Source organism: Lepidochelys kempii, chromosome 21, assembly GCF_965140265.1.
Source record: "Lepidochelys kempii isolate rLepKem1 chromosome 21, rLepKem1.hap2, whole genome shotgun sequence".
NCBI lineage: Eukaryota > Metazoa > Chordata > Testudines > Cheloniidae > Lepidochelys > Lepidochelys kempii.
The window spans coordinates 7,452,764-7,477,679 of NC_133276.1; the positions used below are offsets into that span (position 1 = coordinate 7,452,764).

General features: G+C 44.1%; 1 protein-coding gene across 34 annotated transcripts in view; it reads right to left on the reverse strand.

Annotated features, from left to right (window-relative positions):
* NFASC (neurofascin) overlaps positions 1-24,916 on the reverse strand; it is a 187,600-nt gene that overhangs the window by 77,357 nt on the left and 85,327 nt on the right. For 23 of the 34 annotated variants that reach the window (XM_073319968.1, XM_073319971.1, XM_073319996.1 and 20 more), the window contains 12 exons: positions 24,879-24,896; positions 22,478-22,583; positions 21,801-21,997; positions 20,801-20,923; positions 19,437-19,607; positions 14,879-14,929; positions 5,892-6,003; positions 4,746-4,930; positions 3,716-3,847; positions 1,798-1,941; positions 975-1,086; positions 706-872 (listed from right to left, as the gene is read on the reverse strand). In XM_073319968.1, the coding sequence (XP_073176069.1) occupies positions 706-872; positions 975-1,086; positions 1,798-1,941; positions 3,716-3,847; positions 4,746-4,930; positions 5,892-6,003; positions 14,879-14,929; positions 19,437-19,607; positions 20,801-20,923; positions 21,801-21,997; positions 22,478-22,583; positions 24,879-24,896 (1,518 nt within the window). The remainder of the gene's footprint in view (positions 1-705; positions 873-974; positions 1,087-1,797; positions 1,942-3,715; positions 3,848-4,745; positions 4,931-5,891; positions 6,004-14,878; positions 14,930-19,436; positions 19,608-20,800; positions 20,924-21,800; positions 21,998-22,477; positions 22,584-24,878; positions 24,897-24,916) is intronic. The other 11 variants (XM_073319995.1, XM_073319990.1, XM_073319989.1 and 8 more) reach the window with 3 other exon arrangements.

Sequence of the window (24,916 nt, forward strand, 5' to 3'; positions counted from 1 at the left end):
AAGAGGATGGCTCTAGACTGTTCTCAATGGTAGCAGATGACAGAACGAGGAGTAATGGTCTCAAGTTGCAGTGGGGGAGGTTTAGATTGGATATTAGGAAAAACTTTTTCACTAAGAGGGTGGTGAAACACTGGAATGCGTTACCTAGGGAGGTGGTAGAATCTCCTTCCTTAGAGGTTTTTAAGGTCAGGCTTGACAAAGCCCTGGCTGGGATGATTTAACTGGGAATTGGTCCTGCTTTGAGCAGGGGGTTGGACTAGATGACCTTCTGGGGTCCCTTCCAACCCTGATATTCTATGATTCTATGATTCTATGATATTAAACTACAAAAACAAAGCTAAACTACGCCATACTCCAGCTCTTAAGATCTGCCTCTTTGCCTATAGGCTATGAAAGTGTGTAACAAAAAATTGGTAAAGGAAAAATAAATCCTTTACGCTGTGATTTTCAATGGAGCCCAAGAGAGTTAGGCACCAGCCACCACTGAATTCTTTTAGGCTTAATTGAAAATCAGTCTTGCATATAATGGAAACTAAATGTGTTGGGATCCCAGTTTTGTGGGTATGTTTGTGCTTGATGCACAGCACGAGAATTAACCAGCTAACTACCCAACTTGTGGGTGTAAACTGATGCCCATGGAAAATTGTGGATGCTTGTGAGAAGGTGGGCCTGTACGTGCAACACTTTGACAGCACTGTCTCTTACCTTTGATCTCCAAACGAACCTGGTTCTCTGCTTTACCCAGAATGTTGGTGGCGACGCAGGTGTAGATTCCCTGGTCCTCCTTCCGAGCCATGTTTATTTCCAAGCTCCCATTTTCATGCCTCTGGTAGTTCTCTCCATCCAGGGCGCTTCCCTGACCATTCTTAAACCTCATAACAATACAAGAAACTATTGTAAGAGGAAGCAGCAGGAGGAAGTGGCTCATTCCAAAGCCCATTGCAATCAGCAGTTCTGAGTGTTGGAATCCTTACCAGCGCAAAGTGGGGATCGGGGAGCCAAAGAATGGGCAGTCAAGGAGGGTCCTGTTATACTGAATCACTTTGATCAGCTGGTTCCGTGGGGCAAGAATCCGGGGAGGCACATCTTAAACAACAAAGAGCATCCCACCCATTGTTTCATGTTCTCTGTGTATATAAAATCTCCCCACTGTATTTTCCACTACTTGCATCCGATGAAGTGAGCTGTAGCTCACGAAAGCTTATGCTCAGATAAATTTGTTAGTCTCTAAGGTGCCACAAGTACTCCTTTTCTTTTTGCAGATACACACTAACACGGCTGCTACTCTGAAACCTGTCAAATGAGCATTTTGTGTCTTTAAAATCCCATGTGCTGTAACCACACCATATCCCCATCTCTCCTCTCTAGTCACAGGACTCTCTTTTTCTTGCACCTCAAGTTCAAGTTCCTTCTTCAAGGCTTTGCAAAGCTCCCACATTTCCTCCTATCCCCTCCCTTCACTTTTACCCTTCCACTGCTCTCTCTGTCTCTTACTACCTTCTATTTATGGCCTTCCTGCCAACACCAGCCCTGATGCTTGGCGGTCCTGCCACCAGCATCCTTAACAATCTTAACCCACTACAGTTGCTATCTATCATGACTTAAATTAGCCAGAGATTTTGGGAATGTTGTTCTATGGGAGATGGTGATTTCACCCATGAATTCAGAGATTACTGTTTTCTTATGAACACCTCTAGGCTGGGAAGTTAAAGAACTCCTGTGTTCACTGTAAAGACCTTCCCAATCCACCTCCGTAACACAGATATCAGCAGACCATCTGTAGCATTAGATAGTTACCCAGAACACTGACGAAGGCATTAGCCAGAAGGTAGCCATGTTCGTTGGAAGCATTACATTGGTACACGGCACTGCTGCCAATCTGGGTATCCCGAAATACAATGGTGTCTCCGGCCACTTCCCGACTTGGGTTGGGAGGAGCAGCTTCAGAACAAACAGAAGGAGGAAGAGAGAGCTCTTCAGTTTGCTATTAAACTTTACTTGGGTGAAAGGCTCCAAATCCCATTAACCACCCCCCGAGACATCCAACCCCCTGACCCCGCTTACAATTGGTTATCCTACTGAACATACCCAACAGAGCAAGCTGAGGATGGAGTAAAGCTTTTCAGAGTGCCAGCATGGGAGTCTGTGAAGTCCTCAGGTCATATGCAGACCAAGATCATTAGGGGCTATGCCCGGTGTCTGGCATGGCCTGCGGCCAATAGTGCTCATGTTCAGACACTGGCCCCTAGGGCACAGTGTGACTCTTTAACCCCAGCACAAAGCAGGGTGGTAATGCCTGGGAAATGCTGAGTTCATTATTTTGAGGAGGATTTATAGAGTCAATTTCAGTCTCAACCTGCTCCTCTCTGCCATCCACTCTATAGTGAGTGATTAGTGAGCAGGGGGAATGTAAATTATTATTTAAGGTAATCATATGGGCCATAGTTTAGGGTCTTTTATGTGGCCTAGACCTTATTTATATGACAGATGAGACGGTTACTCACCTTGTGCAGTAACTGAAGTTCTTCAAGATGCTTGTCCCTCTGGGTGCTCCACTATCCTCCCTCCTCCTCTCTACTTCAGAGGTTCACGCTGATTCTCTGGGGTAGAGAAGGAACTTGGGGACGGTTGGCTGCGCACCGCTATGTAACCACTCAGAGCAGCGTGAGACAGCTATGGCGCACACGCGGCCCAGTTGAGCACTGCTACTACAAATCTCCGATTACAAGAGCAGGGCGCCAAGACACCTTAAGTGGAGTACCCACAGGGACACTTCTTGAAGAATTATCAGTTCGCTTTTAAAAGACAGATGACCTTTCTCTCTAGTTTATCTGAAGTGACCAAAAGAGTTTAGCAGGATTAGTTTCAGGTCATTTTCGGTTTCTTTTTAGAAGGATCTTGTTGAAATGTGATTGCTCCATAATTCATAACCATGCATCTAAAGCCAATGAGCATTACAGAAGGATTCTGATGCAGAAGCAATGTTACATTAAGTTAGGCATTGATAATATTCTTCAATAATTCCATGACAAATTACTTTTAGTGAGGGAAATCGATAAAAATCCATTGTTTTAGGAACTAATCCTAAAATAGCAAGCGCTAGACATTACATAACACACACAGATATCCAGTCATTTAGTCGCCTGAACTCTGTCACACCTATACACACTTAACTTTAAATTAAGACTCCTCTGTTCAACACAAATATTGGATTTTTCCTTGTTATTCTTGGTTTGTCCAGTCCAATGTTAATTTCATTCTAATCCTCATTGTAGTTTTCATCTCCTCATTAATGGAGGGGAGTGTATCTTGATGGGACTGAAGGATAACAAGAGAGCTACCGGCATGATGGACACCTGCCTGCACTCTTCTTGGCTCTCACCATTGCTACTGGTCATTTTTAAGTGCACCAAAAACTTTTTTTGTTTTGTTTTGTTTTAAAGTGACCTTTGGTGTCACAGTTGTAACACTATCATAACTAGATCTTCCACTCATGGAAAGGATGATGAAAGACACCATGAGGAAGGCACGTGCGCTTGAAACATCTCAAATAACTACGATCTTGAAAACACCCTTAGCATGACTCATGCTTATTATTTTTCCACCCTGAAAAGAGGAGCAATTTATATGAAATTCCTCATGTCTTGGTGCATGCTTCTATAATGAATATAATTCAGTCCCTGCTAGGGAGCCCCAAAGCCATCAGTTTGCTTACATTCTATGGGCTCTCCATTCACCAACCACTGGATTGTAGGCTTCGGGTTCCCGTTGGCTCGACACACGAGTCTACCATCTTCACCAGGGGCCAAAATAAGGTTTTGTGGTTCGTCCAACCAGTAAGGGGCCGCTTTAAAGACAGGAATGTGTATACAGACAAGTTATACATGCATTGTGGTTACCTCCGCTGAATTCCTCTCCATTATTTAGTTGTTGAAGCTGACACCACAGAAAGAGTTCCCCACCACATGCCACATGTAGGAAATGGGCCCTTCCCCAATGCGGAAGTGATGTCGCTGTAAGTCAAGTCCTCTATTTTAGCCACTAGAAAACAGATGTGCATTGGCTATGCTGAGTAAAATCTCTACAGTCGACCTTTGCCTAATGTTCCTAGCCAATCCCAACCCTGGAGTGGCAGCCTCCCGACCTTAGGCCTAGAGGCCTACATTTGTCTGCCAGAACAAGGATGTCAGACTTCCCTGAGCCCCTAGACTGTTTGCGGGCTCTGCCCTGCCTGACAGCCTGAGCCTATAAACACTTGGTTGCTCTGCCCTGCCTGAGGCCAGAGCCCTGGACTACCGGCCACTTGGCCCAGCCTAGAGGGCCAGGGCCTCAGAGGCTGCTAATCTCCCAACAATCTTGGCCTAGGGAGAGACCCGAGCATGAGGGGGCATGGCCTCCCTCTGAGATGGATGGGGCGGGATGACCATGCACTCCTACGTGAGCTAAAAAAACAGCAGAAGAATTTTTTTCTACTGCATGATGTAAATTAATGTAGCTCTATTTAAAAAAAATATCCACTGAGCTATGCTGATTTTCACCAGCTGAGGACCTGGATCAGGAGATCAGTCTGGTTGAGATGCAAAGGTGTGTGGGTATAGGCAAACATCCATCTCAGTTCCGCAAAGCACAGATTATCCCATTAGCATAGGTCTGAACAAACAAGAACAGCCCCCTCTCACCCTCCCCATGGCTCTGGAATTCTAACGGCTCAAGTAATTTGAATGGTAGGATAAAAAATGACGTACCCTTCACTCTCACTGAAATAGTGTGGCGGATGCTGCCCATTTTGTTGGACGCTAAGCAGAAGTATTCCCCAGAGTCTTCCTCAGAGACGTTGGTGATGCGAAGGGCCTTGTTAAAATTTTCCAACTTGGTTTTGTCCGTTGGGAGCTCTCCTCCTTTCTTGTACCACATGATATCTGGTGCTGGTCTAAGGAGGGGAGGACAGATTAGGGGTCATATCTGAGAGGAGGCTCGTCAAGACATGTACTGTACAGGAAACAAACAGATTTGGGGTCAGGAAGGAATTTTCCTCCAGGGCAGATTCGAAGAGGCCCTGGAGGTTTTTCGCCTTCCTCTGTAGCATGAGGCATGGGTCACGGGTCACTTGCTGGAGGATTCTCTGCTCCTTGAAGTCTTTTAACCATGATTTGAGGACTTCAATAGCTCAGACATAGGTGAGAGGTTTTTCGCAGGAGTGGGTAGGTGGGTGAGATTCTGTGGCCCGCGTTGTGCAGGAGGTCAGACTAGATGATCATAATGGTCCCTTTTGACCTTAATATCTATGAATCTATGAGATTCCTCCAAATTCAGAACCACTTAAACCAGTCCCCTTAGATTTTATCCGCCCAATGGTTTCCACAGATGACTCACTCTCCTGCCCTCCTGACTTACACCAGGATCTTGATCAAGGATCCTGACCTTCACTAACACCACTAGGAGTGAATTTCTGGCTCATGGATACTACTCAATCTCTTCTGCATAGTTTTAGCTGGTGCACACTCCTGTAGCCAGACCTGGCCAGTTGGGCATTCACAAGGACTACAGTGGGGCCTGTTTCCCTATATTTGGTAGGACACTGTTTCATGTGTCACTACATCCCCAAAGTGGACAAATAAAAGGAAACTGATCCAACACAGAGAAAACAGAAACATAGTGTCACCCGCTTCCACTTTTGTGATGCATCTTTCCACCTCTTGCCCATAGGACATTTGCAGTTACCGGTCCTTCCATTGGGGAGCAAGACACCGTGGACTGGATCCTACTTTCACTGAAGTGAATAGCAAAAGTGGAGCATCAGGGACTGTACAGTTTGCTTACTACCCAGAGCAGAACAGATAAGGAGATGCCAGAAACCATTCCCCCTCCCTCCTGGGGCAAGTGGTACGTACACTCCTGAAGCAATGCACTCGAGTAAGAGGTCCACCCCTCTCAGCACTATCTGGTTGCTTGAGGTCCCGTAGGGATACATGAAGCTGGGGGTCGTTTCCATAACCCCTCGGGCTGAAATCAGCAGAAAAAAAAAAAACAGACCACTTTTAAAATCTCCTCCTCCATGCCGTTTCTACCAGCAATACACAGAGCTGCCTGAGTGGAGAGAAGCGATATAGCAACAGGGGAAGAAAGTATCTGCAGCATCATGAGTGCACACGGTACTTTACTAAGTTAGCTGGTTTTCACGACCATCTTGCAGGACTGTAGTAGGTCATCAGACCATCATCCCAATAAAGCTGGTTCTACTTGGATTCATGTGGATGCACCAATGTTCCACATCAAACTGAACGAACCCATAATAGAACCACATAACTTCCCTTCCGTCAGTGTTCTGGGACCAGTTGCTACACGAGGGTTTGCCAACACACTGAGCGCAGAAGGAATTATGTCCAATTAATAAAGTGCTCCAACTCAAAGCATCTAGAGGGAAATCTGATGATGAATTTTAAGCAATGTTGGTTATGAAATACAATCCGTGCCAAACCAAATTAAGGCCAGATTTGGCATTCAGGCCTTGATCCGGCAAAGCACTTAAGAAAATGTGCAACTTTAGCATCACTGCATACACACATGCTTAAGTGCACTGCTGGATGATCCCCTCAGTTATCCCAGTGCAAGACCCTACCGTGGTCTATTGGCCGGATAAGTGTAAATTAGGGCAGAATTTGGCCCTTAATTTCTCTCTTTGATATGGTTAACAAAGAAAAAAGTTGTTAAAGGAAATTCTGTGGACAGAGTGTACAAAATCTCATCTGTAGTTGGGCATCTGACATGGTTCCATATACCATTTCCATAAGGAAACCAGAGACACGAGACTGACATGGAATCACTATATGAACAGGTATAAAACTGGCTAAAACAAAAGTGCAGCTCAGAAACAAGATTAACAATTTAGGGTTAGTTTAGGAAGAGATACTGAGTTGTATTCTACTAGCGTGTGTTCTGGATCTGATACTTCAGTATAAGCCAACTCCTTTCATCCTTATCCAGTCAAGACCCCTGTTGGCTGCTCAGTGGGAATTTTGTCTGCATAAGGACTGTAGGATTTGATCCAGGCCTCAATAGGATTTTGATGCAGTAGACGAGTACGCTACTTAATTTTGTAGATTAATTGGAGCTGAAGCGGTAGAGCTCACAAACAATTTGGTGGACGGAATTAAAACACAGTAGAATCTTGGAAGGAGAAGTTGGCTGAAATCAAATGAGATTTTAAAATAACAAAAGACAAAGTGCTTCATGTAGGACACAGTAATCCAACACACAAATGGAGGCTTTTACTATACTGGCCAGGCAGTAGTACCACACAAGAGGATGTGGGTATGAGCATGAAAATAAGTTGGAGTGACAGTGTTGTCGAGGCCTGTAATAAGGGTGAGGTGATTATTCTGCTCTATTTGGTAACTTTTAGGCCTAAAATGGGTATCGTTCTTTAAAAAACAAAATGAAATTGGAGAGCACAGAGGACAGTGACAAAAACTACAAACAATTAGACAAGGCAACCTAAGAGGAAAGTTTAAGGGAACTAGGGAAAGGTTAGAGAGAAGGCAACTGAGAAGAGACATGACCACTGTCTACAGATACATAAAGGTCTTTCTGTTAAAGATGATTGTAGTTATTAACTTACAACCATGAGGACATAAGATGCAATGGGCTCAGAACAGCAGTAGTGGAAGTGGAACAAAATGGCCAAGGGTAGGTGATGGATTATCAACAATGGGAGACATTCAAGGCTAGAGGAGGTGTTGAGTTAGAAAGGGATAATGGGCCCAACTCTGCTATGATGGATGAGTAGGAGTGGAAGTAGCTGGCCCCCTCTGACCCAAAAGATTCTTTAGCTCAATAACCAGCACACATCAGAAATACAGCTCAAGTCAGTTATGCCCAGTATGTGCCTGTGAGAGCAAGAGGGGGGGGATTCTGTGGTACCCGTAGGATCACACATATCTGAGGAGCATCCTATCTGACAGGCTAGTAACTGTTTTTTATTGTTTGTTTCTTAAGGGGAGGGACTGGGATGACAAGGGAAAACAATTTGTGGCGTTCACTCCATTAAGACATCAGGAAAGGTTTGTGATCAGACCCCTCAAAAGAAAAGCTACCTGCAGCCCAAACCACAGCTTCCCAATTGGCTCTGAGCCTACCACACCACAGCTGCGCACACACATCACATGACTTTTAAAATACAAAATGATTAATGGTCAACAAGTGCTGGTGAGACGGTTAGTCAATTATTCGGTTAATGGATTACCACCACGTACAAGTCATGACCTTACCTTGACGATACAGTTCATTTACCAATGACGTAGACAGATACACATATTTAACTTCTTTCTTACCACTTGATAAGCTCCCTTTCCTAGTTAAGGCAGCCCTACAATACCAGCCCAACACTAGCGTATGAAGGCGAGGTTGCAAACATAGTGGCTGGTGTTATGAAGGCAATACTTGTCTACAGCTACCACGCCATGGTAACAGCATTTCTGCAGGTATTTCCTATTTTACACAGAGAGATGTGGGAAATACGTCCTCTTTGACACTACTCAGTAGGCAAATGTTCATTTTCATGGCAATCACTGTATGGTATATGTCTAAACAGGGTGCATGTCTCACTTCAACAAGTATTTTGTTTGTTCGGGAGCCAGGGAAGGTACCAGTCAGGGAAGAGAAGCAATACAAGCAATTTTACCAGCCATATATTAATGATGACAATTAAAAAATAAAGGAAGGGAAATTAGTATCCTTTCCCAGTTCTTTTAAAGCACCCTACAGACACACTGGGGAGCTCATAATAAGGTTCTGTCTTAGTACATCTGATAAACATTTGCCATTTAACATTAGGGTGCTGCAGAAATCATTCCAGGCAGACATAAACTTCCAATTCCAGATTTGTGGGGACAGTGACAGACAGAAAATGTCAGCCTGCTAGAAAAGTCTCAGTCCATTTCTTTGGTTGGAACATGGAAATAAATAAATAAATAAATTGGAAGTGGATTTTTATACCTGCTCTGCTAGTCATACACCCGTTATTGCCACCATTGTTCATCTATACAAAATAAACCTCAAGGAGGCGTGATCAGGATAGTTTAAAACAACCACGTAACTCCAGTACCCGCAGCCCCAAGCACTGAAGTGCTAATCAAAGGCATTTTTATTTTTTTCATATATTAACCTTACAGATTTTAAAATTTGGAAACAGCTTGCAGAACATTTAATTTCTACTAAGAACCTTGAAAGAGGAGTTAGATACACATTTAGAAGCTGTATCTATTTGCTTTCTGTACAGCGAGCCACCTTTAAAAAGTTTTCCACTGGTTTGAAATAATCATTTCCAGTGGAGTTCCTTATCTTAAAGGCAAGAAATTTCTGGCACCGGTGAATCTTTCCAACTAGTAGAATGTTAATAATGATGATACTTAGCTCTTATATAGCACTTCTCATCCAGAGATCTCAAAGGACTTTACAAAGGATGTTAAATATCATCATCTCCCTTTTACTGAAAGGGAAACCAACGTACAGACACTTTAAGCCCACCCACTAAATAGGCTTTGAGAAGACGATAGCCATTTACTCATTATCAGCCTGGGGTTTAGGTTCAAGACGGATATGTGGCTAGCATTCAGGTCTGGATTACATGATGATGATAATCTCAGGAATTGCTCCCATAACAGTTTTACCCTAAGATCGGACCCTGATCTTATTACATTTCCACCGTATTAGGGTAAAGTTTCAGAAGATGCACCTGCTGCAATTTTAACTGCATCAGAACTGAAAATACTGACCCTCGCTAACGTTTTGGATCTGACCCAGGAGAAAAAACCCTAGGGAGAGTTCAAGTGTAAGCATTTGGCATCTGGGATTCTAATCAGAGGCTTTGAGGATGGTTCCAATTGGCTGTTCTGTAATTTAATATTCAAAGCAGACAGAACATAAATATTTTAGGTTTATTGCAAATGGTAACAGGTGTCCCCTCTTCTATTAGCTGGGTTGCAGGTGGGTGTGATCTAAGAGAGATGCAGAGGAATGGAAATTGAAGCAAGGTGTTCTTTTGGTCACCAGCTCTGGGGGAGATGTGGGGGCAGGCACTGCTGCATCAGGGCTCTAACTGCATGAAAGTTGGTGGGATTTTTAGGAGACCCCTGATAGCGAAGTTTGACAATAATGAAGCTTTTCGTATATGCATATAATGCCACGCCCCAAATATCAGGATGAAAACACCCCTCTACTCTTTAGCTGCTTCCTTCAATAACAGGTCAGCTCCCGTGATTGTTCAGTGTCTAACTGCAATTCTCAGGATCCACATGCAAGGTAGCATAGACATAGATATCTGGCTCCTCGGAGAGCTGCTCTGTTGGCAGCTCCTGCCTCCGGCATGGTCGCATACAGTGGACATTGTTGTGGGGAGGGGAGAGGAAGCAGCTTCCAGCAGCTTCGCTGTAGCACACGCATGGCAAGTTTGCCGTGTAATCTCCATCCCAACACACTGTCCACGGGCTGTACTAGTGGGAAGCTCTGCACAAGCTTTCTCTAACACTGGGCTGCTGAGGAGGTTGCCAAGGACTTTAGAATGTGACAGGATCTCAGCTGGTGGTCATCTAAGCATTCAGAAGATGCTGGAGCATCCATTCCCTCCCTGGTGCACAGCTAGAGCCCTGCAAATCCACGGCCCATTTGTGCGGATCAGATGCGGATACAAATTTTGTATCTACAGCCCTGCAAATCCACCGATATCTGTAGACTATTTTTGCGGCTCGGATGTGGATACACATGTCCTGTTAACTGGACTGATGCATGTGTCTCAGGAGCAGATGCTTTCCACTACCTTTTATGCTTCTGCAGACGGGGAGTTATCCATAGAGGGGGCAGCAATTTAAATATGTGCCAGGGGAGGGCCAATGGGTCTGGGTTTAGGGTTTTGCTACAATTTCTGTTGTATTCTTCAAGAGCTAAGAGCTATTTAATACTAAGTGGTGGTGCTAGCCCTTCTGGCTGTCAAAGGAGGGCTATCCACTGCTGTCTCATTGAGCCTGTATACAAACTCAGACACAGCACTAAGAGGTATGCACATCCCTTGTTCATCTGAATGGGGCATTGCTTTATGTCCAGCTACTGTTCTTCCTGAACCCCTATGGACGTTCATGGTGCAGCTGGATGTTCCATTTACTGAGCAGTCACCTTGGCAATCTTCCCTCTCATACATAGCCCTTACTCATGCAAGGAAACCCACTGATGCAAATGGAACTCCTTGCATGAATAAGGGATGCAGGTTTGTGCACCCAACATGGGAACCTAAGTACCACAGCTAGATGCTATGGCACAAAGTTTTGATCTGAGTCCACATGCCGTAATCGAGAGCCCTATAAAAACTGCTCCGGCTGCCTTCAAAAATCTGCTATTTGGTGGTAATCTTGGCAGCAGGAAGGGGTTTATACAGTAGGCTGGAGCAGATGGGTCTCTTTTGACTCTAAGGATCAACAGAAGGTGAGGGGAGGAGGTGGAGGAAGGGGAAAAAAGCCAACACATATACGTGACTGGTGTTAACTCAGTTACTCCAGTACAATGAAACCTGCGCTAAGGATCCAGAAGTGCAGCAGGTCCTCCTCCATTTCCTTCCCCAAATTTTGAATAGCCATTTAAAAGTATCCCTAAAGTTTCTGCAGTCACGTCCAGCCAAGTGCCTGACTTTTACTTATGGCAATTTGCACTGCAGAAAGACGTTACAGCTATAAAACTTTTCTCTGCAGGTTTACTTTTTACATGAAACTGGTTTGGGCAAATAATCCAATTTGAATGACTAATTAGACACATTTTTCTGTTCGCTAATTTAGCATGATTTTCTCAAATCGATTAGTTATTAAAATAAATTTTCAGAGTAATTTCTAAGAACAATTCTTGGTCTGTAGTTCACTTGTCTACAGTTGATTGGGAGGGTCTGGCATGGAAAGTTAGAGCTGTTGGATTGGACACACAAGGTCACCTAATATGTTTCTTTTCCCCTGATTGGAGGAGCTTAACTCTTGGGGCATGTCTACACTTCAAGCTGGAGATATGACGTCCAGCTCAGGTGCTAGTTCACTAGGAATACCAATGGCTTGGACAGGACAATGGGCTAGCTGCCCCCAGAACCTATGGTCCTGGGCAGGAATGTACTCAGGGAATGCCACTGTGGCTAGGTCACTCAGAGCTAAAGTGCAGACATCTACATGGGCTGGAAATTACAATCCCCAGGTCAAAGTGCAGAGGGACCCTTAGATTCAGTTTTCCTGTGCGGAAACTCACAGAGACGAATTCAAAATTCTGTTCCTCTTGTGTTACCTTCCTGGCAGAAAAATCTCTGTCCCTAGATTATTTGAGGAGAGTGAACACAAAAATGGTGCAAACAGTGTAAAGGGATTCACTTAGAAATTCAAACTTCTATTTATTTAAACGGCATTTGTCCAGCTTCATTAGCCAATGAGTATTAATCAGATACATTTTAAAGGACAATTCTCTATAGGATTTTGTCTCCATTTTCCCATGGATTTATACCTACTCACAGGCACAGAGGAGAAATCTCCTTCTACTTCCATCGTATGGAGACTTGAATCAGTTTATGTAACAACCACTGCTCCTATTGGAGCTAATTTCACTCTTGACCATTCAAAGCCATCCATACTGGGCATAACTAGTCTTCTCCCATTTCAAGGGCATCCCTGACTTCAGTTAAACACAGCATATCTTCTGACACTGCTACTTGCTTAGCAGGGTGTTTACATTGCCAGCACCGTTCTGGGTTTCTAACATGCCAAATCCCCCTCAATAGTTCTTGAGACAGTTTTCACTCAAACAAAAAAATCCACATTTCAAGAATGAGTTCCCTCCCTCGCCCATACGGCATCCCTATTACTCAGAGAACTCTCAGCAAGTCTCATACAGGGAGATACAAAAGGGGTGGGGGATGTGAATCCTCTCTTGGCCATCTCATTTGGCAGCAAATCATGGCAGAAAGCGCATTTCAATACTCTTGCAAGATTTTATCCAACTTGCTTAGACTTCTGCAGTCAGGCAATATGTTGCCAAAAAAAACCCTGCAAGATTTTCAATTGCTTAAGCAGCAGTATTCCCTATTCTTCCTGATAGTGCAAAGCTTCTACCTGATTTGGAATTCACCTGCTTTGCAGAGCTTTGCTACCTTTCTGATCTAGATAATTCTCCAAGCCATTAGTAGGATGATAGCGTCACAATAACATGCCCATATTACTGCTATTTTCCTCCTTTGGTTGATGACAATGAAATGGCGATCTGATTATAAGGTGGCAGGCCTTCTTTGGTCCAGATTCTCTGCTGCACTCAACTTAGGTGCAGCAGATGTGGTGCTGGGGCCACTAGTGACCTGGTTACTGCTCCCTGATTTCCTGCCCAGCCTTGAATGCACTGGGGGCTGCTCTGCCAGGCACCAAGGAACTGTACGAGACAGTGTCTCTCTCTCCTGCAATGCACATCCTGCTGCGGGATGCAGAGGGGGAGGATAAGAGCTTTAGCATAAGAGTCAGCTATGCTGGCTGTATGCCTAAAAGGGACTCCCCAATGGCAGGGTTCTCCTTAGCTAGGGGGTGAAAGGTCTGTCCTCCCTCTGCTCAGGCAGTGCAAAGCAAGACACCTTGAGGAGAGAGGGTCTGAAGAGTGCTTAGACTGAAAGCATGGAGAACCTTTGCATTCTAGCTACCTGAGCGTGAGGACACCACTAGGGTTTGCCTGTGCATATCTGCGGGCAGAACGCAGTCCCCTGTGTTAAGCAAAAGTCCTCTTATGGTTTCAGAGGAAATGGAATCTCTCTCATTATTCTGGAGTCAGTTTCATCCCTGAATAGTCTCATGAGGGGGGAATGATACAGGCTGCACCAGCACTGGGGACATTCTCCCCCAGAGCAGCCCAAACATAACCATGAAAGGCATACTCTGAATTCACTGCATTTGGGCACATCCTCCCACTTCCTCAGCAGCAATATCTTGGGGTATATCTGCCGGAGCTTACAAAGACTGTTATGAACCAGTTTCCAGCACTTTATGCAAACATCCTCCCTCACTACACCACTGAATGAAATAAACCCACCGTGGCCCCCCACTATTATTTACATTATCACATCACTTCCACGACACTCTCAATTTATTTCAGAAGGAAGATCATGCCCTGGGGAGCTCAGCAATTGTGCCTCTGAAGCATAATTTATGAGTATGCTGTGGGCTTCCCCCAACAAATGTATTCTCCTGAGGTAGTTTTTCTGCTCAGACAAAGGGTAGAGAAAGAATCTTCAAAAAGCATTCAAAACATGCATAACACCACTACAAAGAAACACATTACCATACTTTTCAGAAAACCATACATTTCTTTTCCCTTCTCAATGCCTACATTTAGCTGCAAATATAATAGATGCGCTTTCTGAATGGTGAGAAATATTGGATTTTCTTTTTAAGTTTTCTGCTCTTTGGAAAGGGGATCCTATTTGCAGTAGAAATGGGGATTTGGATTCAATTTGGCCAAACCTCCTTGTTGTTTGGGCTTTGTTTTGGTTCATACTCAATTAATCCAAATGTCCCTAATCTGAGGGTTCAGATAATTGATCAGCTTTAATTTTCAATAATTTGGACACTGTATGATATTTTAGGGGGTTTTCTCCCCTCCATGTGCAGTATTGATTAAGTTGAAACTATAAGTACAAAATCAGAACAGGACTACATATATATGGTGTGTAGGTGCATATATATATATATATAAATATTGCTAACTTGTTCGCTCAATTGCCTTGTCAGTTTCAACGACCAACTAGTGGGTGTTAACACAAGAGTAAGTTGGGTTAGGTAGAAAGGAGTTAGAACATGAAGTTCTCCAGAAGTCAGTGTTGACTCACCACTGTACATGTCAGTGTGATTTCGAAAAGACGTTTCATTATGGGGATTCTCTGTAATAAACAAAAGAACATGAGCGCACCAAAGGCAACAAAGCAAGCACTGAGTAATGGAAGGCGTAACGGAGGAACGCAAGAAAGCAGGAATGAAATACCAAGACCAGAACACAAAATGATTTTGGAAACGTAAAAATACTGCAGCTATGCAACACAAGCACACAAAATATTCCGAAAAGAACAACAGTCCGGAAAGAAACAAACAGCAACATAAGACAGCAATGAAAGGAGAAAGGACTGCTTCATTCCTACAAGATGTAGAATCAAAACAAAATATAAAAATAAAATATCAACTAAAGGTTTCATAAACACTTTCTGCAATTTAAGTGTTTGATTCTTTTGGTATAAAGAGAGTGTCTGTATCTTTGAAAAATCCAGTTCCAATGTGAGACAAGTGGCTATTTTGCTCTTGATTCCTTGAACACATGAGGGAAGCATGTTTCTTGCTATTTTATGTCCATATAAAACATAGGTTGGCTAAGCCACAGCACAACCACACAGAAAGGTGTGATAAAAATTAACAAAATTAGGATTTAAAAGTAGTTAACTGTAAAATCCTTTTAATTAAAAGTATTTTAAAGTGCATTGTGTCTCATAAAAATCCACTATTCATTAACACACATCCATCAGTCGGTGACAGGCACTCAAATCTAACAACTCTATTTTATGAAGAACATTAATTGGCATTACAGGATTGCTGGATAATAGCTAGAAACATGGGCCAAGATCCACAGCTGGGGTAAATCAGCATTGCTCCAATGAACAATGCTGATATACACCACCTTAGGTTCTGTCCTCACATTTTTAAAATGTATCTTATATTAAATGCTGATTTGGGATCTGCTAAGAGTGATCAGATTTTAAAAAGAGATGCTACACAGCCATCTTACGACATCATCTAATGAACAGAAAGTTTTAGAACATTTAAAAACTGGGTACATTGGTTACAAGAAGAGTCACTGCCCTGAAGCTTAAACATCAACAACATACATCATCTGTTTTGGAAGGGTTAAGATGACTCATCAGGGGTCCAAGAGCTACACGAATCAAGTGGGATTAGGTTTGGAACAAGAATGCAGTCCTACCTCAGTCCACTACAGGAAAAAGTACAGCCTTATCTTTCTACTGAATTTTTACAAACTGCAGGGGCAATTTTCTTCCCTCCCATATGGAATGTAAATAATGGAAATTTAATGTAAACATTTTCAACAGTTAGATTACTCATTTCTTAAAAGTAGCCAACACCCATAAGGCACATATCTCTCAACAGCTTTAGACAAAAAAAAAAAAAAAAACCACACCTAAATTCAACCTCTTTGAATGTGATATATACAAAGAATTTATTATCGTAACAGCCAGAAAATTAGAACTTCAGTCCACCTTCTATTCAGGGGCCTCCAGGGGGCTTTTGGGATGAAATTTGCATGATATAATAAAGCCGACATTTCCAAGGGAAGACTTAAGAGAGAGTCCAGTATAATTGGAAGCCACAGTGCAGCAGCCTTAATGAGCCTTTTAAAGGACCTGAGAGAATGGATGCTGTAGAGATATCTAGATGAAGAATAGCTATCCTATGTGGGTTAGCGTTTACAGCTAAGCATAGACTTCTTAGAGCTTGTCAATTCATCAATAGTTTGTTCTGCACATTCTTTCCTTCAGTCTATTAATATATACAGCTACATCCTCAGCTGGTGCCAACGAGCCCAGTTCCATTGTCTTTGGTGCTGCTACACCCATTTACACCAACTGAGAACCTGGCCCTTTTTTTGCAGCTCAATGTTTTCATTCTTCGACCATCTGTGTAAGTGGATAATTTATCTGAATGTTATTCATCTGTGACTATTCCCATCAATCGGCCAAGAATCTATGTACTTAGCCTTTGTCAGTCACTAAATACTTACGGCCCAGCTCACCTCAGTCTTATTCCTAAGCCCACATGGGGGAGAGAGCACAACAAAGCAGGTAGAATGCTCTCTGCCTGTTTTGATTCTCATGTCAAGTTTTATGCCGTACTGGGGCTCCACTAATTTCAACATACACTGATGTGAGATCACAGTCGAGCCCTACCATCCGGCTCTGGCAGTGTTCTCCTCTCACTTTGCAGAGCTCTAAATACGCTCGAGCTATTCCACAATGTGTAGCATGGTACCTATTGAAAAGCCATATTCCTCCTCCTCTCAAACTATGGCAAATGCTTCTTTAACAGAGCTCCTGTTCCTCTAATTCGGTGGCTGCTTGCCTAGCATAACATGACCTCCAATCACGTGTTCAAGGCGTGCTGTACCATTCCAAGTTCTCGCGTCTGCTGGCTGCTCCTGGAAGGGTGTGCGGAGGCTTTCAAATGCAGACTCTCTGGCTATGGGAAAAGCTGCCAAGCTGCTGCAACAGGGAGGTTGAAATAAAAAGGAGACGGAATGGAGACGTTGTTGAGGAAACAAATGGGCAGCAGGGAGGGATTGGACTCAGCTTCTGCTGACTCTGAACTGAGACAAGGGGCAAACTTGCAAGGTGAAGCTATGCAGAGAGGTATAACGTTAGCTGTTTCTACCTGGGATGTTCATTGTCCAATTTAATGAGAACAGAAATACACAGCAAACCATTGGTTGTGGGTCCTTCTCCTAACTCCCACAGTGTATAGCCCTGAACTCTCTCTGCATTAGACTTGCAGCCGGGTAATGCTGCTCTCACTGCTATTTCTTTATACAGAGCAGCATCTGGGAGAGCCTGCCCTGATCAGGCGTTTTCAAACACCAGGCCCACTTTCTTTGATCATCTCTCCCCCTCGAATTATAGTTACAAAGTCTTAGGCCTTCTTCGGTCTTTAGATTTATACTCCAATTTACACCACAGTGTAAACGTACACAGGGAGCAGCTAAGCTTCTTGCTCTCAAACTGATGTGACATTATGCTTGCCTCAACCGAGATTGTCCTAGGTGCTATACATATACATAGCAACCGACAGTCCCTGCCTTGCAGGTTTACAACTAAATATTATCTCCTGTCTTCATTCTCTCTCTTACTCCCTCCCTTACAAAATTTCCACATCCGCTGGTGATCAGAACTATGATCTCGCTCCAAATTTCCTCCAGTAGACCCCCGTGAAATCCATCAGCATTGGAGACCTGCCTTCCTCCATCAACCAATCTACTTTTAGACCACAGAAGAGAATACTGGTGCCAGGAACTAGCATGTATACTCTCCATCTCATCCCTTGGCTCTTTGACATACTGAGTTACTAGATAGATGTGCATCCCTTATACCTAGAAACAAAATAAATATTCAGAAACAAATCCAGGACTGTCTAGCCTACTATCACTGCAGTGGAGAAAGGATTTTGCAGTCAGCAAAGGTCTCTCAATGAGATTAGAAACATAATCTGGTTTGTCCATCTCCAGCTTCAATGTCTTCTCAGGAGACTTCTCATTATGTAGTTAGAGTGCATTATAAACGGGCTCCTCTTGCCCCTAGAGAGAATGCCCTTCTCTGGGTTGAAATTGAGGTCACCTGCAAGCCCAGCACAAGTTTTCGATGCAATCGCTTGGGCTCCATAGGGTCAATTTTCCTGTTAACGTAAGTGGGAGTCTCACAGCTAAACAATAGATCGTTGTTTATAAATAATTTAGCCCTGTGCCGTGCAGCTCATGAGTTAAACGAGGAGACTACATGTGCCAGTCGCCTCAGTGTTCACAAGCACAATATCTTCCCTACCCAATAAGAGCAACAATAGGCTTAAATTCAGGCCAGGCCTAAGCAAGTGAAACTCCAGTGGAATCAAAGGAGTTGCACCAACTTCGAATGGATCTGAATTTGGGCCCAGTATAATTCTGCTCTCAGTTACAGTAGTGAAATCTCAATGAGATAGCACCAAGAACAAAATTGCATCCAGCACATTTTAAGGATCCTTGGCTGCCCGGGGCTCATTACCGTATTCTTGCATATATTTCTGTATTAATTCAGACTTGTTTAGGGAAGTTCTGTGGAGATGCAATGCAAATGTAAAAGAACTGAGGTCCACAGCACAGGAAATAACCCTAACCCTGGGGTCATCAAGAGCAGCTCTGAGCAAACCCAGGATATTACTCACATATGAAGCCTGGAAACTAAACAGATTGATCTCCCACTAACTATGTATATAAAAGCTCCCCTACAAAGCGCAGACACATCTCATCTCTGTTGAAGCTGGTTTTGGGTTAACACACACACACACACACACACACACAGTTATAGCATGAATTATAGGCCTGCTTAGCAGTGAAGTTCTGAAGCATTAGAGAGACATCAATACCCTGCCTTTAGGTTATTGGTCCAACTGCTACATTGACCTTCAACCACCAATTCTTAGGTTATTCTAAACCCTGTCATGGAAGGAAGCGCCCTCCCCCAGAGAGATCTCAGAGCTGCACAGAATGCCTTCTCTGCAGGATACTGCCAGCACGATCCAGAGGGGAGCCCTTGCGGAAAAACTTAAAGAAGCACCAGCCCAACAGGTCAAAGCGACACTTACTGGTTTGGACCTTGAGCGTGTAAGGGTTTTTCTGCTGGATGGTGTGGGTGAAGTGGAAGCGCGCGTTACAGCTGTAGTCAGTTTGGGCATCCTGCAGCATAACGTTGGAGAAGTATAAGTCGCCGTTCTGGCCCTGGGAGACGCGCTTGTCTTGGTGGATTGGCTCCATGGCTGAGAGAGAGAAAACAGGAATTCAAAACAAAAGCCACTGCACTGCTGGACGTCTTAACATCTGCCTTCAAACAACTGGTGCGTCTTCTGGCAAAGCATCTGGAGGGGGGCAGCAAATGCATAATTGAGGCAGAGTCATCCAAGTCCAGCAAGAGCTGATGAGTACAAACTAGTTCTTGTAATTAGTGGCGTGAAACACTCCATGAAGGAAACAAAATATGAATATTGAGGCTGCCATGCCCCTCATAGACTTTAGAGCAATACACAGTCCCCCTGGCTGGCTGGAAGGGATTCTGTTTGATTATAAGAATTCACTGATTTCCAATGGAACCAATGACGTGGGATGGGAGGGATTTTAAAGAGCTAGCTCCATGTACGAGCAAGGCACTTCCTATCGTTGTAAAAAGTGATTTGCCCCGTAGCTTTGTTTTCAAGCTGCTGCCATCCCCATGCTTGGTTACAGCAGAGGCTCACCTTCTTGGGCCAAATCGCAGGCCCGCTACTCCATCCAGCAGCACGCACTGGCCCCCTACACTCCCTTCACCCAGCTACCCCCAGAGCAACAGCTCCCCATCCTACCCTCACAGCACCGAACCCCTATGGTTTCATAGATTTTAAGGTCAGAAGAAACCATTGTCACCTAGTCAGACCTCCTGCATAACATCAGCCATGGGCCTTCCCTGCTTCATGTCTAACAGGCTGCGATTGAAGCAGAACAGATCCTCTTGCAAAAACATCCTATCCCCCACCACTTTCAGTAAGTGATTCCAATGGTTAATTACCCACACTGTTAAAAACGTGCACCTTATTTCTAGTCTGAATTTGTCCAGCTTCAGCTCCCAGCCAATCCCTCCCCTCCTTTCCATTCCAACCTTTTTAAAACCTGTGAACCACAAAGTGGCTAAAAACTCATGCCATGATCTAACCCCCACAATTCCTGCCTGCAGAGGAGGGTGGGTTGGGACATGATTTTCTCACCAGTTTGTGGGTCACAGGACAAAACAAAACAAAAAATAGGACATTGAGAACACTTGGGCTACGCCAGAAAGCATCAGCTCTGCTGTAATTAAAACAGGGGCGGGGGGAGGTTGAAGTTCTGCATTAAAATACATATTGCGATCGGTCAAAAGATTTCCCTCACTGAAATGAACAGTTCAGGGAGCCTTGGCCACCCAACCACTGTCCTAACTTACAGCTGCTCATCCAGAAGATAACAGGAGGTGGCAGCCCAGGGGGTGGGTTGCATTTTAAAGTCAGTGGGGATCCTTCATCGATCTCTACGAGGTCCAAATGTTCCTTTGGCCACAAGGGAGACCCTGCAATCAGAAGATGTGAGAGACATAGCAGACATTGAGCTGAAGGGAATACACTGGGAGAGATTTGTTTTTTAAATCACATCGCCCTCTCCGAGGACCTGGCCTGGTTTCAGTGGAAAGGCCCTGATGCAATTTTATTTTTATACACACAGGTTTCTTGCAGGGTCCATGTGTTCCTGCTCCATAATGATATTTCACCCTCCAAAAACTACTTATATTGGAGGGTCTCTCAGTGTTGTACAAACATGACTAATGAATTAAGCTTCACGACAACGTCCTCTGTACGGCGGGCGTTATTACCCCTATATTACATATGGGGAAACTGGGGCATAGAGAGGCAAAGTGACTTGGGCATGGTCGCAGAGCAGGTTAGTGGCATAGAAGGGAAGAGTCTCCTGATTCTCTGTTCCGCTTCCTAGCCAGCAGACTATGTGGCCTCCTCTAGCAGCTGAGATTGCTATCTACTGTGATCAGCTACAATTGTTGTTTGTGTGTCTGATGCGCCCAGATGCCACAGTGGCAGGTCCATTAGAAGTTACACAGGATACAGTTATTGTAGTTGGGTTGTTGGATACAGGAGTGGGAGGGAAGGAAAAGAAGATCAGCCTATCAGCCAATGCAGGTAATGGGTATTTTATCACCACTATACATCTCTAGTCTGTTTGCAAGGCTGAATTAATAAAATGAAACAGATACACATACCACCAGATGTGAAGCCAGATGTGGCATTTGCGTGGCAAATATTTCCTTCCCAGCTTCTGCAAACCCTATGTCATGAAAACATTTTTTTAACCCAAACCAGAGCCACTCAACTACCTGAGGCTATAGACTGCCTGGCTCAGTCTTGAGAGAGGAGCGACAAGTTTGCATTACTCACTGGAAACCTGCAGGAGGATTTTGCTGGAGAGCGCTGTCCCGTACTGGTTTCGAGCAGAGCACTGGTATTCCCCCTCATAATCCTCCGGCCTTCCACCGCCACGGAAGTCGATGACCAGTGTCCCCGACCTGCGCTGCATCGAGACCTTCGGGTCCTTGGCCACATTGAAGAACTTCCCATTCCGTGTCCAAGAAAAACTGCCAACATTGGACATTGCATGTATTATGTAACCATGTGCCATGACCACATAGGAAGAGTCTTACTAGCTACAATACAGTTACATTTAATGTATGACCCATTAACTTTCCTATCTAATAAGAGAGACACGACATGGAGTTGGTTGCTCTTCCATAGAGTGTGCCAGGCTTTCGCCCCTTGTGTATTCCCACATTAAATCTATTTGGGTATTTATATGGCCCTTGTCACCATAGGGTCTAAATTCCATAGCTAAGTTCTGTACTGTGGAAGGTAAGGAGCCCAATTCTCTGCTGGTACAATGGAGCTATGCCAATTTACACCAGTGGAGAGTTTGGCCCGAGGTACCCAGAAAGACTCTCTGTTGTCCAGTGCAAGAATGTCTTTAGATCTGGTTCCCCTTTTTGCTGACATCAGTAAACTTTTCCGCATCTCAAAAATAGCAGGACCTCAAGGTCATGAGAACTTTAAAATGCACTCACGTAGGAATGGGGTTCCCTTTGGCTTCACATTCAATGAAGATGTTATCCCTTGGGTCTACAATATAGTCCTTCACAGACTGCTCTGTAATCGTGGGAGGTTGAGACACTGCAAAGGACACAGAAAGAATGAGGAGAAACCCTTTACTCATCATCCTGCAATGGAATCCTCCTGGGAATTGAGACTTCCCCTGTGGGAAGTCACTGTTTTTATTCATTATCTTTGAAATTGCAGGGGTCAGTAGAAGGACCCTTCAAAACATAAGAGCCACATATTTCTCATCTAAGTGACTCAAGCTCCCTGGTCAAGCAGTTCCCTGCCACCAGCAGGCCATCTGATGTGAACTAAAAATTTAAAAAAATAAAATAATCATCTCTTTATGAAAGAGACTGAACATGAAAGCAAAACTCAGCTAAGAGCTTTCAAAGACAGAACTCAAACGTACGTGTTTTACCTAAAAGTTCCTGCAAGGAACAATCAAGGTAGCACACATTCAAGAAAACTTCCATGTTTAGCCAGAGATAGTTCTAGATTGGTATCTAGGAGTTAATGGTTTGGAAAGACTAAAGAATATACCAATGACAAGTTTAGGGTCAGGTTCTGAACCATTATTCTATATTTAACATCAATGTAGCTCCAGAGACTTCAACAGACTTATCCCTGATTTGCACCAGGATAACTGCGGATCAGACTCTGAACCCTAGCCTCTTACCCCAGCCATTGGAAATAGCTTAAAGAGGAGATACATGTTCATTACTAATTTGGTATATGAAATTGATCTGACATGCATGTTCATTATTTAGTAGGGTCGGCAAAACAGATGCAGTTCTCTTCCAAAACAGACTTTTAGCAATAACAATTCTCCAGAGAGTTAGTGTTTGTGTTGCAAGATTAAGGTTTTGCTGGGACATGATAGCCGCTTTATTAGAAGTGAAATCTCCTTAGAGCAGTGGTTCTCAAACATTCCCACAACATGATCCCCACATTTTGGATTACAATTTCCCCCCAATCAAAGGTCCACTTCCCTCACAAAAGGCTCCAACTCAAGGTTAGCTTCCCTCTCTCACCCCTGCAGAACATTTCTGAATCCATCTTCTCTTTGCTGCTATTCCCTGTAGCAGATCATCTTGCAGGGGACATTTTGAGCACATCTGTTTCGTTAGTGTCCGTTCTGGTTAGGCTTATTTCCTGCCCGCACACCCCTTATGTACAGAAAAGGAATTGACATGGGGCTAATTAAGGCCGGACACTTCTTAATCTGGGTTCCAGTGTCAGATGTAGTATAGGGGGCAGTGAATCTAAGGCAGGATGTAGGACAGAATACAGCAGAGTCCCTATCCCCTTCCCCTCAGCTAACACCACAACCTGGCTTCTTACCTTCCCATTCCTCTCTAAAGGTGCCAAAGGAGGGGGAAGAGCCAGGCTGCTTCGGAGCGGAGATACATGCTCATCTCTGAGCTAAGCAATGAGACACGGGCAATTCTAATGGTGCCCTTACAGAAGATCTGTTCCCCACAACCCAGAGTTCATACCCTCTGCGCACACAGCAATTCAAAGGAGACACTGTGCACGCCAGGAGAACGGGTCTTCAGGCAGTTTTCAAATTCAAAGGCACCAACTGCCCACTGCTGAAGGGGAAAGAGTAGAGCTACGCTGGACAGGAAGGGGGAAGGTAGGGAGTTAGGTTGGAAGCAGACAAATGGTGGTAGGAGGATGGTGAAAAGAAAGTGAGAATCTCATTGCAGGATAAAATTGGAAAGGAGTCCTTATAAACCACCATTAAAAAGGATAACCTCTCTGAAGCTCTCCACCTACAGTTTGAGAACCGCTGCCTCGGAAGCTGGTCTGCTGTGTCTAGCTGTGGCCCATATTTGCAGCTCTGACCTACATTGAGAATCCACTCCTTTGCAAGAGCCATTAGAAGTATCTGCAAATTAGGGCATCAGGTTCCAGTCATGTACTGGCCCCGATTTAAAATTAGGAGCCAGACTCTGATCTAGTGTAAATCCAGAGTAACTCTTGTTAGAGTCAACGGACTTATGTTGGCATAATGCAGATCAGAATATAGTCCTAGGATGGGGCCCTTTTAGAGGCAGCACTGGGTTAGAATTGTTCAACCATTTCCAGATGTCTCAGTCAACTGGCCAACGTTCAGATGCAGTGGATCAGACAGTCTGAGGAGGCAGGGGTGTGGCCAGACTCCCCAAGGTCCAAGGAACAGCTCATGCTCTTAAAATCTCAATCTTGCAACAGATTCTGCTTTAGTGGATTCTGTTCCTGCCTCGCCATCACAAACCATTCAAATTGCTCATGCTGCAGCCCCATGCATTTTGTGCCAGGCAACAACCTCTGCTTCCCACCAGTGGGACTAATGTACAAAAAACAAGTCATGGTAGGACTTACATTCACTCTGAATATTTGCTGTTAGTTCCAAAGTGTAA